Source organism: Lonchura striata, chromosome Z (assembly GCF_050655825.1).
Source record: "Lonchura striata isolate lonStrDom1 chromosome Z, ASM5065582v1, whole genome shotgun sequence".
NCBI lineage: Eukaryota > Metazoa > Chordata > Aves > Passeriformes > Estrildidae > Lonchura > Lonchura striata.
Genome location: NC_140740.1, coordinates 64,812,144 through 64,831,099, shown reverse-complemented (window position 1 = coordinate 64,831,099; position 18,956 = coordinate 64,812,144). Strand labels below are relative to the sequence as shown.

At 38.6% G+C, this 18,956-nt stretch overlaps 1 protein-coding gene and 1 non-coding gene across 3 annotated transcripts; both read right to left on the bottom strand.

Annotated features, from left to right (window-relative positions):
* Positions 1–2,056: 2,056 nt before the first annotated feature.
* HAUS6 (HAUS augmin like complex subunit 6) lies at positions 2,057–18,610 on the bottom strand. 2 transcript variants are annotated; one of them, XM_021535447.4, is made up of 17 exons: positions 18,462–18,610; positions 17,281–17,376; positions 16,499–16,571; positions 15,363–15,492; positions 14,665–14,812; positions 12,938–13,003; positions 12,764–12,815; positions 12,391–12,564; positions 11,613–11,794; positions 10,898–11,027; positions 10,251–10,326; positions 8,389–8,467; positions 7,045–7,120; positions 6,213–6,392; positions 5,242–5,377; positions 3,938–4,904; positions 2,057–2,885 (listed from the first exon to the last, which is right to left on the bottom strand). In XM_021535447.4, exons 1-16 carry the CDS (start codon positions 18,596–18,598, stop codon positions 3,970–3,972), a joined length of 2,670 nt encoding a protein of 889 aa, XP_021391122.2. In that variant the 5' UTR covers positions 18,599–18,610; the 3' UTR covers positions 2,057–2,885; positions 3,938–3,969. The 2 variants fall into 2 exon arrangements, with proteins under 2 accessions (XP_021391122.2, XP_085424043.1); XM_085567917.1 differs by having other exon boundaries at positions 12,442–12,564.
* On the bottom strand, positions 7,188–7,318 carry LOC116184652 (small Cajal body-specific RNA 8). Its single transcript, XR_004149403.1, has one exon.
* Positions 18,611–18,956: the final 346 nt, after the last annotated feature.

Sequence of the window (18,956 nt, the reverse complement as noted above, 5' to 3'; positions counted from 1 at the left end):
AGGGTAACGCGCGGAGGAGCGGACCACGCCACAACAACTCGTATTTTACTAGTCCCTATTCATCCCATCTTCCCCCAATCTGTTTTGGCTGGGGTAGAGTAGATTTTGTTCACAGTGGCTGGTATGGGGCTCAAACCACTAATTTTGTAGTTTTCACCCTTCAGACTCTCTCCTATTACCTGCAGAAATTAATTCACAGGACTGTACTTGCATTTTTTAATGCTCAGTGAATTAGTGACATTCAAACATTCCTTCAGCTTTACTTTTCAATAAAAAGACTGCTGTATGCTCAGTACAGACAGACCATACAAAGCACAGACTGCAAAGCTATGTGTTATCCTGTATGTAACTTCAGAGCAATTTATGTTTTGTCACAGCAACAATTTTATTATTTGATATGCTACTGCCAGACACCATAGCACTTGGTACAATTACAGAATGGGTCAGGCTGGAAGTGACCACAGGAGGTCATTTGGTCCAGCCTCCCTGCTGAGGCACAGCCATTTGCAGAGGACATTGCACAGGGTCATATCTAGATGGGTCTTGAGTATTTCCAGTGAGGGAGACTCCACAGCCTCTCTTTTCCAGTGCTCTGTCACTGCACCATAAAGAAGTTCCTCCTCATGTTCAGGTAGAACTAACTGAACATCAGTTTGTTGACCCTTGTGCTATTGCTCGGCACCACCAAGCAGATGCTGGATCCATCCACTGACACCCTCCCCTCAGACACAGACACTGAGCTCCCTTATCAATTGATTCTTCCTGAGACTGAACAGGCCCAACTCTCTCTGTGTATTGCTCATATTATAAATATTATAGTACTGAGAGGAAATATATTCCAGAAACTTCATCAAACCTTTGTGAGCAATGCATATACACTCTGGCAAGAAAACCTAAGTATAATCTTCCAGAGGAAAAAAAATAAATAAAAAGACCAAGGAATACAGAAGTTCATAAAGCTATCTTTTGGAGCTTATGTAGTAATAATAGGCAACTCTAAAGTGTGAATACTGGCTGCTCTGTAGTGCTGCACAAAATTATGGCATACTCCTCTGGAGAGGAAAGTAAGGTTCTGTACCTTGCATTGTATTTCAGCTAATTATAATACAGGGCACCTAACTTCAGAAGCCCAAATTACATACTTTTAGGAAGTCAAACAAAGGAATCTTGATTAGCAAGTTCATGAGACACTGAATTTCTCCAGGCTTAATGGGCAAGAACTTCTGATAGGTATCTTGAGATCTTTAACACTGTACATTAGGAATACTGTATTATCTTCAGCAAATATCTAGGTTTAAGTCACAGAAACACAGACAGAGCTGTATTTCTGGCTGCTCATAATACCCTGATTTCTCAATTTCCCCTTATTAATCAGTAAATTACTGCTGTGAGAATTTTACCTAGAATTTCAAATTCACTATGATGACTTTCCAATATAAGCCTAAAAATTACCTAACTGTCCAACACAAACCAGTGGGCAGAAGATCCACTACTTATAGTACAAAAATCATGTTGCATTTAACTACAAGAGGAAAGATTCTGCTTTTATACCTAACTCAATATGTGAGGCCAGGTCTTCACAGGAAACTCAAAATTTTTAAATGCCATTTTTTAATCCCAAACTGTCAATGCAGTAGCAACACAAAATGCAGTTTAACTTTTCTTAAGACAGGCCACAATCTTATCCACATCCTTACATGTAGCTAACCTACAGCCCATCTAGCTACCTGGGCAATGTTTGTGAAGTCACCAGTGCCAAGCTCTGGAGGGAATCCATGCATGGACAGAACACAGCCTGGCCTGGTTCCAGGCAGCCAGTAGCTAAGATGGTAACAGGATCACAGAATTTAGTTTGAAAAGACCTTTGGCTATTAAGCAGCACTTCCCTCTTATCTGCTAATGTACACAGCCATTATATACATTACAGCTTCTTCAACCACCCACATGCTTTTTCAAAGGCTGTCAAATTCTCTTTATAAGGAAGATGTCAAACAGAGGGTGGAGCGTTTTCTTAAAACCCAAGGTAACTGTTTTGGAAGAAGGGAGGAAGACAATCCAGAACATATAAACAACTTTATTTAACAATACCTCTAAACATATCAGGCTAGGAGTCAGTATTTTTACAACAGCAAGTTTACCTCTTGGAATCCTGAGGCGTACTTTCTCCTCTTACCACAGGCTCTATTACCTTTTACATCACAAAATAACGTGCATGTCAGTTGTTAATATCAAGTAGCATCACCACTACCACAAGCAATAAATTTTCTAAGACCAGTGTAAAGCATTTGTTTTGGTAGTATTGCTAAAGAAATTTGCACTCCAGTGAAGTTTAGAAAAAGGGAACAGCCTCTATCAACAGGTAGAATTGATGGCAATATAGACCAGAAGTCTCAGTAAGGGAATACAATATAATGTAGAACACCAGGAAAAATTTAAATCTGTTGGGATGGGGTATGAGACATGAATTAGGAGCAAATTAGCAGACTTCACTATTTCTCCTTTGACATTTGGTTTTTCCATTTTCTAGGGTAATACCATTTACTCAACATCTGCTGTTCAAAATATGCTTAAAAAATAAAGTACAGTTCTGTATGTAAATGATGTGCTGTATATAGAAAGCCACAGTGGGTGATATGAAACTGGCAGTGTCAGAGCAGGCAAGAGTCAGAGCTGGCAGTGTGAGAACAGGCCTCTTAAACAAGGAGACTATTCCAGTCTCCTTGCACACCAAAAAGAGTAAAACTTCCCAATCCAGACAATGCTTGGAGAAGATGCTACACACTCAAGTGAAACATAAATACACTGCTCTGGTTATGCTATTGCTTTACAAATTCCATCCTGATGAAGGTTCCTTCATGCCCAGCTTCCAACTCAACTGTTCTTGCCTGAAAGAGAAAACATACTATTTTGCACCCTGTAGTATTCAACTATTAGAGAGAAATACTGAAGTTGTTTCATATGTATTAATAAAGCATATACGAAATGGTAGGCTAAGTACTACTTTTAAGTGCTCCCATCATTTGCTAGCAACACAGCTACAGTTCAAAATGAAACCTTTCTGGCACAAAGAAATAAATTTCACTACTCCTTGAGACTAATTTATATTAAATTCCAAGTACTTCATTAAATCACATTAATCACAGAACAGTTAGCAATGGAAAGGACTTCTGGTGAGCAGGTGACACAGAAATGTGTCCAGGTGGGTTTTGAGTGTCTCCAGACAGGGAGACATTCCAGGCAGAGGGAGACTCTCCAGGCAGCGTTCCAGTGCTCTGCCGCCCTCCGTGTAAAAACGTTCTGCCTCAAGTTAGTGGAACTTCTTGTACTTTAGTTTGTAGCCATGGCTCCCTGCCTCTTTTTTGGGCACCACTGAAAACAGTTTGGCACCATCCTACTGACATCCACCTTTAAGATATTTCTATGTATTGTTGAGATCCCCTCTCAGTCTTCTCCAGACCAAACAGTCCCAGCTCCCAGAGTCTCTCCTCATGAGAGAGAAGCTCCAGACCCCTGATCATCCTCGTGGCTCTCCACTGGACCCTCTCCAGTAGCTCCTTGTCTCTCTCGTGCCGAGGAGCCCAGAACTGGACACAGCACTCCAGCTGTGGCCTCACCAGGGCTCAGTAGAGGGGGAGGATCACCTCCCTCGACCTGCTGGCCACACTCTTCCCAGGGCACCCCAGGATGACATTGGCCCTCCTGGCCACGGGGGCACTGATGGCTCACGGACAGCTTGTGATCCACCAGGAGTCCCTAACCCTAACCCCACCTAGAGGAAGCATGTTTTTATTTTTAATGTCTCATCCTCTATGAGAAACAAGCATACAAATAATTTGTTTCCCTCCACTTCCACAGCACAGATAACTCTCAGAGGTTATCCATGGGAGTGTACCCAGAATGGACAAAATCTTGATGCATAAAGAACACAAACACTTACTCTTCAATTTATGTAGTAAATCTAATGGGATTTTATGTACCATCCCTCTGTTGACAGGACACCAGCAAAGATGACAGGGAATGTTTGCTTTCATCAAGAGAGTTTGGCAATGGCATCTTGGTAAATCCTTCATCCATGGAAGGATCATCCTCATTTTCCTCTCCTTCTTCTGACATATTTAATTTAGCTCTAAAACTTTGAGATTTGTCTCCATTATGTGTTTGATGCAGCTCCTCTTCACTCTTAGATGCAGTCTTTTTTAGCACTTCATGTGAGTTGGACAGGGACTCTGTGTCTAGGTTTGATTTATTCATATCCTCATTATTTTCCAAGCCATCCACTGTATTTTCACTGTACATTGTAAAAAAAATGGAGTCTGAGTCTGGAGATATGTTGAGATCCATACTAGGAGATTCTGGAAGTGTCTCATCCAATATTCCCCTGTCAGCAGTTCCAAGACAGATGGAATTTAATGCAGATACTTTCCAGCACAGCTTCTCATCCACTAGAAAACTGTGGTCTGAAGGCAGTGTATTTGCTCTACTACCACTTTTCAAGCAAGTATCTGGAATATTCATGCTCTTCTCTACATTTTTCAAAGTCTGGCTTAGATCTTTTACAGAACTTCCACTCAAAGCAGAACAATTTTGTTCCTCTGATTCAGTTCTCTCCGTTTCTTGAATTCCAGATGTTTTTGAATCTGAAGATTCTAATGTATGACTTACACTCACCTGCTCCTGAGAGCTAGATTCTGTAGAATTTAACTGAAACTTCTGTTCTGATACAGGAGGACCCAAGTCAGATACAGGAGACACACGTTCTGAGCACATAGAGTCCACCTCCTCCTGCATACTGAGTGTAGCATTCACTGAAGATTCTTCTGTCACCACTTCAGTTGAGGACAGCTCTAGGTCTAATGAGTCCTCGGTCTGAATAGCTTTTCTCCGTGAACTTCTAACTTCAGTAACTAAATGGGACAAACCAAGGTAAAATTTTAGTACGTTCAATCAGTCTGGTTTTTTCTGTCCCCTCAGGAACATAAGAAATTCAAGAGGGAATATGTATAGCTGCTTTATGTTGTTTATGTTTCCTCAACACAAAGGGGATTCTACCTAAGAAAAAAAACTCTTAAATCAAATTCAAAGTATTCACATCTTATTAAATCTACTGTGTTGTGTTAGAATGAGCCATTAGAAAAACATGCAACATCACTGAAAGAATTACCTTTTTCTTCTTTTGTGATATGTCAATAAACTAACCACATTTTTTATCAATTAGCATTATAAAAACAGTTTCAAACTCACGCAGATTTTCTGGAGTTCGGGGTATTTCTTTCCTTGTTAAAAATGGGTTGAAACACAGTGAGCTAATGAGTACATCTAGTGCCATTCCTTTCTCTTCACCACTATAAGGTGACTCAGACATCACCAACTTTGCAATCTGTAGGATATTAGAGAACAGCAAATTCTAAAAAATCAAAATTTTAACATCTTCATTTCTATCAGTTATGGTTAAAAATAAATCTCATTCTCCAAATCATCTGGAGGATTTGGAATATCCTAACTTCCATTATTTATTAAGGTTCATAATGACCACAGTATCCTACAAACACAAAATAAAGACACGGAACTGAAATCAGATTCAATTTTCAGTTCACTCATCATCTATGAATCCACCTTTCAAATAAGAAACTGTGCTCAGATAGAATATATTTAAGACAGTAGCCAAGAACTGCGTAAGCTTGAAGACTAGAGATATACTTGTAAAAATTTTAGCAAATGAAAAATAACTATCATTTCAGTTAAAAATGCAATTTACTTTCCAAAATAAGAAGTAGCACATTTTATAGTAATCCCTGTAAAGGAATTCCTCAATCAAATATTAAATAGAATACCTGAAAGGAAAAATACTTACATTCCTGCTTAAAATTACCAAGTTTTGTTAAATATTTAACCTCTGTACCCTGTTCAACAGTTCTTTTTCTTTCTGAATATATGCACTGTACTTCAAAGACTTAAGTTTAATCATAATATGATTCTATTGAACATGCTATTCACTTCACCATGATTTTTAAGTATGATACCTGCACAAACTCCATGCTTTCAATGTGTATTTTATCAGTCCACACTAAAAGTCCATGACTGATAACTATCTAGCAGAAAAAAGTACCTTTTGATGTATGTGGATTACAAGAGACATTTTTTGTTATAATTAGTGATTTGTTCTCCAAACTTGTGATCATTTACTTAAAAACAAATGAAAATTACATCCTAACCTCTTCGGCCAGTTCATCTCTGGCTTTCTCAAGAAGGTCATCTTTTTTCACAACAGACTTTGGCTGGGTGACATTTTCATACGCATTCCCATCCACTTCTGAAGTAGGGATTTCTTCCTTTCCATTTTTTAAGTTTTTTTGAGGCACAGGTTTTTCATTTCCCACAAAAGTATTCAAGTTCTACAAAAATTATTAGTAGTTTTAAAATCAAGAAAGGTCATTAGCATAAACTACTGTGGAATTTCTGAACTGCAATGGCCCCAGTATTTGGTCAACAAAAACATTTCAGTCTTGAATTCTAACTAAAACAAAATACTTTTACAACTGTATTCAAAGTAGAACTTAAGTAGTGACTAGGATAAGTGGTATATACAACACAGATGACTCACTTGCAACAATTCTGATCACAGTACAGTGAACAGTTGTGCAATGGACAATTGAAATATCCAAGTTCTTTCCCAACACATTTTAACACTTAAATTTCATTTACAACTTAAAGAAACCAAGTCTGACCACTGCCCACATCAAAAAGACTGTTCAGCAAACAGGGAATCAGTTACATACTGTATGTTATACAGGAAGTCAGATACAAGAGCACCTACTTCCTACTGTTCTTTCCTAAAACTTAGCAAAGTCAGAGTTAGCTTTTGCATTTTTGCCAGACTAACTCAAGTGTGTAAAAATATTGCTCAAAAACAACAAAAAATCACCCCAAAAACCTCACAAAACAAAGTCCCAAAAACCACCCCCAAAACCCTTTTCCACAAAGTCTAAGTTTCAACCAATATAAAAAGGACATGTTGTAAGTTTAACTTGCTTCAAAGACATATACATTTTCAATTGACAGGTCTCCATTTTCAGATGCTTCTGACGACGACGGCACCAATGAGCTCCTCAAGGGAGAAAGACTAAAAAAAACCCACAACAATTTTAGAGACAAATTAAACTGGAATGCAAATCTTGAAGGCTGTTATATACTGTGTGCTCCGTATCTGTCCGTTACGATTTCCCTCAATTCGTCCCGGTCATCAGAAAGCAGTTTTACTATAGGGAGAACAGTGTGACAATTAGAGCAGCTTTAGCCCTAGTTGTGTATCAGCCTCCCAAAAACAGTAAATTAATAAACTCTGCTACTGATTAGCACACAGAAAAAAAAGGGATTTTTCAATACACTTGTAAACAAGTCTTCTACATTCTACTGTAAAAGATGACTGGAAAGTCTTCTACAAACCTGACAACATTCTTTTTCCTATGTAGTCTTTATCTGAACCATTTCTGGCATCCACAAGTCTGTTCCTATGTAAACTTGATATTTAACCATCACCTGGCTACCAAAAACTTCAGCTTTATCACTTCTAGTAAGTTTTGTTCCAATTGCATAGCTCTCAAAACTGCACTTGCTCTCAACTTGAGCTCTCAAGTCCTCACTTGCTAGGAAAAGCACACCATAAAATGTTTTTGATGTTACCTGTCTGTAGCCTCAGAAGCAAACAAACCTCCATGCTGCATGAACTTACTGGAAGAAAACCAGTATTTAATTGTTAACTACCCTGAGAGCCTCTGTGACTTATATGCAACTACATCTACTGATGTCTAAGAATGGAGAGCATTCCTTTGCTAACTCTCTTGGTCTCTTAGTAGGTAGCATTCAAACATTTGTAGAAGTCGTATTATGAAAGATAACATTATTCAAAAGGTCATGAAATATTCCTGGACAAAAGGAAATGACAAAAGGAAAAAAATTTTCTAGGACACCACTGTTCTGTGTCCTAGAACCCTTTGCTGGTACTCTAGGAAGAATAGCTAAAGAACAATGTGACAGTAACTCTCAAGAAAAGCAATGAAAAAAGCTTTGTAGAGAAGGTTTAGCCTGAGAAACAGAAGCTTCTGTTCTGTCCATGTCTCTTGAATCTTTGAATATAGTTAGAAAGCAAGAAAAAAACCTTGCAATTTGACAGCTACTCCTCCTACTCAGCAGCAACCAGTTGATCAATCTGTCATCAGCTGGAGTAAACAGCAGTTACTTTAGGACTATCTTGCTAAAGCAAGTAGTTGTGATGTAAGGAGTGGGCTACTGAATATTCCACTAAGACTCAAGACATGCAAAATATTCAGGTCCAGTAACTAAACTTGCAATTTTTCTAATGCTTTTTTATCAACTTCTCATTAGGCATACCATATTGAGGGTACTAATGTTGTATCGATCATGGTTTCATCACATTCCTCAAGGCATTCTTCATCATAGTCATCATGATCTAGAAAAGTAACCCAAAAGTTTAGTATTGCTTTCATTTTCTTCACTTAGGGTTCCCTTGTGACACAGCTCACTCACACTACTGCACACTACATACTGGATGGATTTTACACTTCAAGAAAAATAGATTAATACATAAGCACAGTAGTACTATCAATCCTTTTGCTCAGGCAGTACCTGTAGTAACAGATGCCCCTAGCAGGTAGCACCTCTTTCTGCTGCTCCTGAACACATGTTCAAGAAGCATGATTCTATCTACTGCCCTGCACATATCAATCAGATTTTCTACATTCCTCCAAACTACAGTCCCAGACACATCAATATTATCCTCTCCTCTCCACATACACTTCAACTGTATGGTACATCAATTCCACAAAGCACAACTCCACTCACCTTTTTCCCAACTGTGTTAATCAATAAATATTTCTGTGGATATACTCATCCCTCTTGCTGCCTCAGTCCAAGCAAGGCAAAGCTTTGTATAAGTAAATGTTACAGAAGTAAATGTTCTGAACATTATTGGAGGTACACATATCTCAAGCATGGACTGTCTAGAACAATGTACTAACTCTGGCACATCTTGGATACACAGCCAAAGTTGAACGTCAGTAGTTCTCTACTAATTCTAAATTTCAGCTTCTGCAGGGACAAATGGCATTTCCATGACTCATATTCAACTCAACAAATCAAAAATCCAAGCTCACTTCCACTAGTTAGGTGAGGTATTTTGCTTTTGGATTTGACCCTATTAACAGGCAGAACTTAAGTTTTCTTAATGGCTGTATTATCAGATAATGCATCTCAACCACAGAATGTCACAGAGATCAATTTGTCTCAAGCTTTCTGATCCTACTAGCACATATCATAGTACAGTGCTTCAATCTTTGAAATTTTTAAGGCAGACTATGTTCCAAATTCAATTCTGCAGCCTTTCATCTGCAGCTTCTAGCCTTATACCCACATACACTCAGATGGCTGGAGCAGTACTTTCATCTTTTGTCATCAAAAGAATCTTCGCACCATTTTTTTGCACCTTGAAATTCCAATACACATCTGTTATGCCATTTTTCGTAGCAGGAAGTGCAAATGACATGATCCAAGCAGTCTTCCTCCTTGCTTTGTAGCTTTTTACTTTTAACTCTGTTACTAGTGACAGTCAAGACTCAGTCAATAAGTAAAATGATGTTATGCAGTAAAATATCATCATATCATCAGCCAATTAGCATGTGCAACAACCATGCCTGATCAAAGTGAGCTGTGATTAACACTATTAACCTAATGATTGAATGCAACTAACACAAACCAAGTGAAGTTCTAACCAAATGGCAGTTACTAAGGAATAAAGTATTTCAGAGTGCATCAGGGAAAGACAGTTATGTGTGAGGCCATATTCAATTTCTTTTCCTAGATAGTCAATGGGAAAAGTTTTACCTTTCTCTATTACTGCTCCAACCCAAAGTAACCTTTACTGATATACTGAATGTACTCTCTAGAATCCATGGATAAACCTTTGTACATGGACATCTGTTTCAACATCCTTTGTGCAAGAACAACAAAATATAAACAGTTCAGCAATGGGTTTCTGCCAAGCTTCAGAGAATCTCCAAGATACTATGAAGTTGAGAAATGCAAGGCAATATTGGCAAAGAGTCATTCAGAACCAATTTCCACAGACTATCAAGGACCATCTGCAAATGCAAGAAGGGAGCCTTTTTGACTCCACATAACTTCTAACAATTGTAGTGGTGTGGAAGAAGGAAAAGAAGTTTCTCCTGTTCACTCACCTGGAAATGACTGATAAAAGACACTATCTTCCTCTTCATCGGAAGAACTAAAAGACTGACATGATGAAACAGGTTCCTTTCAAAAGGAAAATAAAAAGTTACATAAGCAGGCAGAAAAAGTCAGTTTATCAACAGCAATTAACACAGTTATTTAAAATAACTTTCCTGCAAACCAGCTGTCAGACTCAACATGAAGTTTCTCCCCTCTCTGCTGGGTAACTACATAAGGGTACACTCTGTCAGTGTGAGTGTCAAAATGGAGATTATTATTCCTTCATCAAATACATTGCTTTAAAAGGGGAAAACAGAATCAGCAAATATTCAGACTGAACATACAACATGCTTAGCTTCCACAAAGGGACAGACAGAAACAAAACAAAAACCAATCTGCTCACTCTTAAGCTAATCAATGATCTCGGCATCTCCAGTGAATACATCATTATAAGAAAGTCAAATGTATTCTCTTTAAGAAACATGTATTCTCTTTCCTCCTTAAAGCAGAATCAGATATACTGCATTACATGAGTCCCCTAACCTTACAGATAAAGCTGAAGTGTTGTAACAGAACACACCAGTTTAAAGCTACATCCTCTCTCACTTTCACCCTTTTCTCTTTCCCAGAATCAGATAAAATGAGTACTACTTACTAGATAATCTTTCCAGATTAAATTAAAAGGACACTGGCCAAGAACTGTTTTCCACTTCGATTCCCAGATTTCCTGTTTTTCGGCAATAGACTGATGCTTTGGCTCATAATGCTCTTGCTTTCTTCTTAGACTGTAACATAAAGACATGGAAAATGAAGACATCTGTTGGTAGAGATAACAATTTTACATAAAGACGGTAAGCATTACATGTTCTCCCTTATCCTGACAAACCTTTGATATATATCAATTTATTCATGCATTTCTGCATACACTAAGAACTGAAATTCACAACCAAAAAAGCTGCTTAGTAGTCTTGTTTCTTACAGCAGAATTGGAAAAACTGTACTAAAACATATACAAAATAAACACTTTAAATTTCCGTAAGCCAGTTACAGATAAACATTTTTAAAATCTCAGAATTTACTAATGCAACAAGACAAAAAAAAGCAAAAATCAGATCAGCAAGCAAATGAGATCTCCAGGAACAAACACTAAAATATTAATGAAACAAAGGCAAAAAGCTGAAACTAACTAGAGAAGAATCTCAATAAGAAGTTATATAAATAATTAAAGCAAATACTAATTTTTCCAGAGGCATAAAAAAAAGACTGAACCAACATGTTTTTGCTGTAACATTTTTCTGGAAAAAAGACTCCAGTAGACATGATCCTACCATTTAAGAAAAAGCAATTAGAGAAAATCTCCTAACAATTACCTTTCAGTTTTCAACTCCTGTAGTGCATTCTTGTAATATGTAACCATGTCCTCAATTCTGTGAAGTTCTTTTAATTCACATGGACAATGTTCATCTCTCAATGTGTTCAGGGCTTCATTTAGTAACTGAATAACTGTTAGGAAATTCAGATTTCCATCTTCATATAAATTTTCTGTAACAAACTTTAAGTAGAGCAAGCAATTAAAAAAATAATTAGTGAACAGTACCAAAATCAGAAAGTTATGTCTCCAGTAGTCAGAGCCAGGACACTGTATACATGATACTTAGATTCAGGTCCTGATAGTTTCATATTTCAAAAATACAATCTAGGTTAAAGCAATATAAGCCAAGGAAATTCCAACAATGAGGTATTCTGTTTGACCACTTCCCCAGAAGATATGGCACAAACAACACCAATGCCATAAATGAACAACACCATACACTACAGAATGGAAACAAAAGCCAATTAGTTGAAGCACCAGTTAAAACAATCAACACAACTTTAATGTCTAAACAACAAAAAAGTACTATAATCAGGCAGACTTATCAATGTATTTACTAAACTTATAAAGTTAATGCATTAGAATAACAAACACAAACCAGCACTATAATGATAGGAAATCTCTGCCCATGAATTATACATATTTCATGCATCCTTCTGCAATTATCACTAATAATCCATTAAGTACTTGTTTAATTTTTAAGGCATTTAATTACATCCCCAGTGACTAAATGAAAGCAGTTTAGCAATTCAGCAAGAAAGACAAAAACCACTTACTCCATATATGTTACTTTCAACACTGTACGTTAACAACCCTGGAACACTCACAGCAACATCAGCTCCATCTAGAACACATGGGTTAACACAGTCTTCAAGTACAGAATCCACAATTCCCTTTTCCTTTTTCAGAGATGTAAGCATTTCCACTATTAGTGTCCACATACTGTGGACCTTAATAGAAAAGGAGAAAAACACTGTGTTAAAATGTTTGTTATAATACCTATAATGACAGAGTATCAAAACAGCATGAAGACAGACGAAAGTGCTAGCATAATCATAGGTAGATAAGTGCAAATAACAGAATCTGACAGTAGGTGTTGCAGAACTGTTAAAATTCAACACACTGCCACAGCAGGAACTAAATGCTCACCTTTTGGATTCTCTCAGTTGTGTCATTTTTGTTTTGGTCATTTTGTTTCTTCCTATATGCACATGCAAAACAAAAGTTCAAGTGGACTACAGTGAAATTTCAGTTCATATTTCATAAAACTGAGCATCTAATCTATTTCATACATCCTAACTTAGGTACAAAAAAAGCACTTACGTGCGAAACTCCTCCCATACAACTGCATATTCAGACTTTGTCCGCTCTATTTCTCCAGCTAAAACCCTAGGAAAAAATTCAACAGCTAGTACAAGCTTATCATAATTGCTTAGTCACTAACCAACTGTGTCCATTCTTTCCAAATCTACATACTGAAGCAGTTGTTTGTTATACCCAACAGCAGTAAGTAAGTTACTAACTATAAGCATCTATTATCAATGTGAGCTACAGATATATTCAGCAATTCTACAGTACCCAAATCCCTCACTTTCAAAAGACTAGAGAACAGAATACTGGAGAACAAGCAGCTGGACCACACAAGATGTTTTGTTAAAGTGCTTTTTTTGAAATTTTAGCACGGTACATACTGGGTATCCCAACCTGTGAGACTTGCAACTTACATTTTGTTCAGAAGCAGATCCAGATCCTACATGCACTTTGACCTAATGGCATAATACAAGATTCTTTATTCAAGGTCTTAGCAGGCTCTTGGAGCTTTAGCTGAACTTAGGTCATCCTAGATACATCACTGCACACCTGAGAAATATTTCTGTACTTGTGCCTTAAGAGTCAGTTCCCTTTTCTATAGTCCATATGTTGCTACACTGTCTTAATCAGGTTGGTTCCTTGTTGCACCTGTTTGGTTTTTGACTTAAGATGGATCACACATGAACTTCAGCAAGGATATCTGAAAGTACCCTATCACCCATAAGCTTTCCTGCTTTCCACAAGATACCTCCTACAGTTGCCTAGGCCAGTGATATACATTCAAATTAGAAGGCCAGTGTCATCAGTTTTCCTCTGCAATCTTGGCTGCAGTGACCATCTGTAACATCTCCAAGGAAGTTGTTTCTCTCATTTACACACATTGAGTTCAAAAGAGTACCTCTCCTACTCAGCACACTTAATGATTGCATCACAAAGTCACCCTCTTAGTACTCCCGTTTCTTACATCACTAATACACCACTGAACTACTTTCCCAGTGAATACCAGGGGAAGCTGAAGTCCTCTGTAAGAATCAAGGTCAGCAGAAACCCACTACAAGGTCTCTGTGGATGCTAAATCCTCATCCAAAGGCATGAAACATGACTGGTCCTCTTGTATGGAGCATGCACATATACTACTGACACTGCTCTTTTACCTACAGTGCAACCCATTGCCCTTTTCTGACATTTACTAAACAACTCTTGACAGTGCTCCAGTCATGTAAACTATCTCACACAAATTCTATAAATTCTGCTGATACATAACTCTATGCTTGCAGAGAAAGTTCCAGCTCATGACATTTCTCGAGCTGGGAGTGTTTGTCATAAACAAGAGCTAAGAATTGAATACTTTTGGTTAAATAATTAAGGTTTAGGTAAATAAAATGTATCTCACAGTCAATAAACTAAACCAAAGGTTTCATCTTCCAAATGTTGTATTTTCAGAAGAAATCATACTGTAGATATGTAGATATACATGTAAAATTCCCTGACCACATTAATGCCCAAGCAACATATAGCATCTCCTAAATTATTCATTGCTTTAGACTATTATGCTTCACAAAAGATCTACAAGCAGTAGAACTGTTGATTAAAGAAAGTAAAGAGGGAAAATATGGGAGGAGTTCAACAGAATGAGTTCTGTGATGTAAAGCATATACAGACTTTTCAAATCCTTCTAAAAACACATACACAAGTCAGCTTTTATGAAAAGACTCACTTTCTTTTAATGCAATACTTACTGTGCCTTTCTCCAATATTCCTGAAAAACAAAGTCTTCCCTTTGAAGAATTTGCAGCAGTTTATTGTATGCAACTCTGTGTCTTGCTTTTGCTATGTATATATCCCGAGGTCTCCTCATTACAGCTTCAGCAAAAGGTATACAAGAGCCTAAATAGAAGCCAGCATTTGGATTACATTATTTGCTTTTAGTAAATGGACAACCTCCTAATCTACCTAAATCAAACGGCAAGAATCATAAATCAAGATGCTCATTTTTACTTCAACTGAAACACAGCATGCAGTGTACTGCCTCTTTTCTGTTGTATACATCTTCATTCCCTCACTCTCATTCCCTTTCTATATTCTTTAGGTTACAATAATATACCTGAAACAGACAGATCTGATCCTTCAGAATTCCTCAAGTTCCGAGAAAGAAAATAGTGTAGCCATCCAATACTTTTGGACCAAACCATTGCTTGTGTGGGTAACGGTGCAGAGCATTGCATGGGTGAACCTTGGAACAAGACCCATAAAGCAAGAGAGCAAAACCATCTGCACTGTTCTGTTAGCAGTAGCTCTATGCAAATACACAGAACCCTGTGAAAGACTGACCTGAGCATCCAACTAAGAACTTCTTAAAGCTCCTGTCATATATTAAAGACTTTACACATTTACAAACATAACATTTGAAGCATTTTTATTGTCCCATACAGCTTACCTACAGAGAGCTTTTTCATGTTCTCAGTCATTACATATCTTGCAAAACGGTAGATCACGTGAACAAGTTTAGCACCACCAGGCCAAATCAGTATGGAAGGTGTAATTTGTGGAAAACCTTTTTCCTTTTTCTGCAAGAAAAGTACAATCATTTTAAACACAAAACTAATTTGAGAAGTAAAGCATAAAAAGCAGCAATCAAAGACATGCCTGCATACCAAAATGCTGCAGATTTCCACTAGCAAGCCTGATAACAAAGCTAAATGACTTTGCCCATCACTGTTAACACCTACTGTAGTCAGGAGAAGAGTACAGAAAGCTGTTTCCAATGTTCAAAACCTTCACTCTGTTCTGTACACAAAATGGTTTCAATGCAAAGACTGAAATCACTGTTGGATAAATGTTAAAAATTGGTGCCCTCCTCATTCCTAACTGTTAACCCCTATCTTTGAAAACACATTCAAGTTTTCTTTCCTATTTTCTACTGAAGTCATGAATCAGTGCACTTTAATCATATTTAAAGATATTGCATCCTTAGTTTTCACCTTACCCACTATTACAAAAATATTGAAGTGTTAAGGAACATAAGGACAAGATTTTTAGAATAATCATTAAAACAAAGGCAACATAAGAAAGCAACATAATAACCCATGATACTTGAAGCAATCAGTTTTGCTTTGTCTTTAAAAAGCTTACCTTACATTTTAGCCCCTTTCCCATATACAAGACTAATTAAGTTTTTTTACACATGTGAATCAGCTTTCCCAATAAGAAACACCTTCCCAGGTAACTTAAGCAAACACCCCTTGAGCTGAAGGAAGTTACTCTCACCCAGGGTTAAGGGACTCTCTAGACTTCCATTTAATCAAATACTGTTACGCAAATGCAAGCCACAGCAGTTTAGGACCCAGCTGGTCCTAAAAGAGTCCTTTAGGACTCTGTCTTCTAAATTCTCCAATGCCAACATCTTTTTTTTAATGGAAGTCCAAGATAAACTATAAGAATATAAAAAGCAAAAGTGAATTCTTTGATTAAAAAATCCTTATTTAAAACTATGATATAAAACAGTTCTCTCAAAAAAAGAATAAGGTCACAGAAACCAGTAGAGCATCAACTTCCACTTTTTGTAATACTCACTGAAATTTCTCTTAGCCACAGACAGCACTGCTTCCTAAATCTAGGACTTGGTAGTTTTGTGAATCGAGAGTACCTTTTCATTTAAAAAGGAAAGGGAAGAAGGGAAAAAAAGGTCATGTCAAAATGCATTCAAATATTATTCCAAATTAACCACTGTAAAAACAAGAATAAGACACACATTTTGTATTGATGCTGAGCCAGAAAATGAGGCGCATACACCCTAGATCAAGAACAGATAAAGATTTGTCAAATGACAATGTTTTCTTTCTTTAAGTTAATAACAGATTATTTCAGAGAGAGGTTTGTCTGCAGCTCTTTCTAACTTGGGACAGGGGAAAAATAAAAAAAAAAAGGGCAAGAACCCTGACCATTTTCGTATTACTGGTCCTCCTCCTGCCATGTCTTCAAATACATAAGGTGAAACAGTTCTGTTATACAAAACAGAAACATTAAAGAACACAGGGTTCTTGCCATATTGAAGGTCCTGGAAACAATCCATAAACACCAAATGTTATTTTCTGTTTGGTCAGAAAGAATGGGACAAGTACATTATTTATCAGCTATTAAAATTTATATCAAAGTTGCCAACAGAAACAACTGATTAAGGCAAGGTTTCAGACTGATCAAAATTGACTGAGTTGTGATCAAAATGAAGCAAATTGTCTGCCTGTATGTTCTTCTTCAAGTATTCCCCAAGAAACCACTTCCCTCCCTTCTAGCGACTACATAGAACGTATTCTTAATTAGGGGCACAGCAGTAATCTCAGAAGCCAAACACTTACTTGAAAGTTTGTTTTGCACGGTGCTTATCCAGCTTACTAAACAGGAAGTAGGCAACGACAAAAATCGCTTTGCTGTTCGGTTTAGCAAACATATCCCTAATACACAAATAAACATTCACATCAGAAGCAGTTATGGTGACTAATTAACAAAGCATTTTTACTGGCTGCTAAAGACTACAAAACAGTGTTACATTACCGAATAATTAATTGAACACTATATTTCCTATGTAAAAGTTCACACTTTTCATCCTGTTTAGCACGGGTGAAATCTAGGGCTGCCACAAAAACATTGTGGCCAACAGAACAAAGGTGGTGATTCTGCCCCTCTGTTCTGTACTTGTAAGACCTCCTCCCACCTGGAGTGCTGCATTCAGCTCTGGTGCCTCCAAATTAACAAGGACATCGAACTGTTGGATCAAGTCCAGAGAAAGGGCACGAAGTTGAAAAGCAGACTGGAGCACCTCCCCTACAAAGACTGAGAGAGCTGGGGATGCTCAGGAGAAGAGATTACATGGAGACCTTATAGCAACCTTACAGTATCTGAAGGGGGCCTACGGGGAAGCTGGAGAGGGACCTTTCGTCAGGGATTGTAGTGAAAGAACAAGGAGCAATGGGTACAAGTTGAAAGAGGAAAAATTTATTTTAGGTATTTGGGAAAAAAATCTTTACTGTGACACGAGTGAGACACTGGAAAAGGCTGCCCAGAGAGGTTGCGGACGCCGCGACCTTGCAAGTGTTTAAGGCCAGGCTGGGTAAGGCCTCGAGCAACCTGGTCTGGCGCCAGATATCCTGGCCCGCGGCGGAGGGGCGGGGTCGGCTCCGTGCGATGCTTGAAGGCCCATTCGAGCCCCCCAACGGTCACGGTGCTACGAAACAATTACGGCAAGAGTGGTATCTTTCAAGGTAAGTTTTCAAAACGCGCTAGGAAGCCCCTAACCTCGCCTTCCCCACAGGACTGTGAGGGAGAGCAGGAGTTCTTACCATTCCTGGGTTTTATTTCTTCAGAAAGTCTGAGGCAATGCGGACTGCGGCGGCACTGCGGACACTCCCCGGGCGCTCTCTGTGGCATGGGCACCGGGCCCCTCGGTGGCCATGGCGAGACGCTCCCACCTCGCGCCCCCGAGAGAAACCCCGCTCGGACCCCCCGCCTCCGCTCTCCCCCGACTCTCCCTAGCACTAACCTCCCTAGTCTTACGTCCTTGTAGCGTTTCGGGTCGAAGCCCAAGGCCAGCAAATAGATCCACAGGTGCTCGCCCTCCCACTCCGGGTACGCGGCGGCTCTGGGCTTAGCGTAGCCAGACCTCCCCAACGCCGCCATCTTCCCGAGCCCGCCAAAACCTCCGCGCGAGCCCGCCCGCACCGCGCCCCTACCCTCGCGAGATCTCCCGTCCGCCACCGGCGTCCGAGGACGAGGCGAGCCGGACGCGCTGCCTCACGGGAGGTGTAGTCCCCGTGGCGGAATCCCTCCAGAGGACCCTTCGTTTTTGTCATCGGATTGCAGAATTCACGCGGGGAGGGGGAAGAAAACAAAACAAAAGCCACCAAACCAAACCAAAACCCAAGCAAACAAAAGAACCCCAAAAGCAAACGCAAACAAAACAAAAACAAACACACAAAACCCCAAAACCAAACCAAAACAAAACAAATGGAAAAAAAAAAAAAAAAAAAAAAAAAAA

What these genes read in the sequence shown, in the direction of transcription:
- HAUS6 (XM_021535447.4), bottom strand. Translation starts at nt 18,598, where the DNA reads ATGGCGGCGTTGGGGAGGTCTGGCTACGCTAAGCCCAGAGCCGCCGCG. An exon ending in TGTGGCTAAGAGAAATTTCA is followed by an intron (nt 15,493 to 16,498) that starts GTGAGTATTACA and finishes CTTTTCTTGCAG; the next exon opens with AAAAAGGAAAAAGGTTTTCC. An exon ending in GTATGGGAGGAGTTTCGCAC is followed by an intron (nt 12,816 to 12,937) that starts GTAAGTGCTTTT and finishes ATGTGCATATAG; the next exon opens with GAAGAAACAAAATGACCAAA.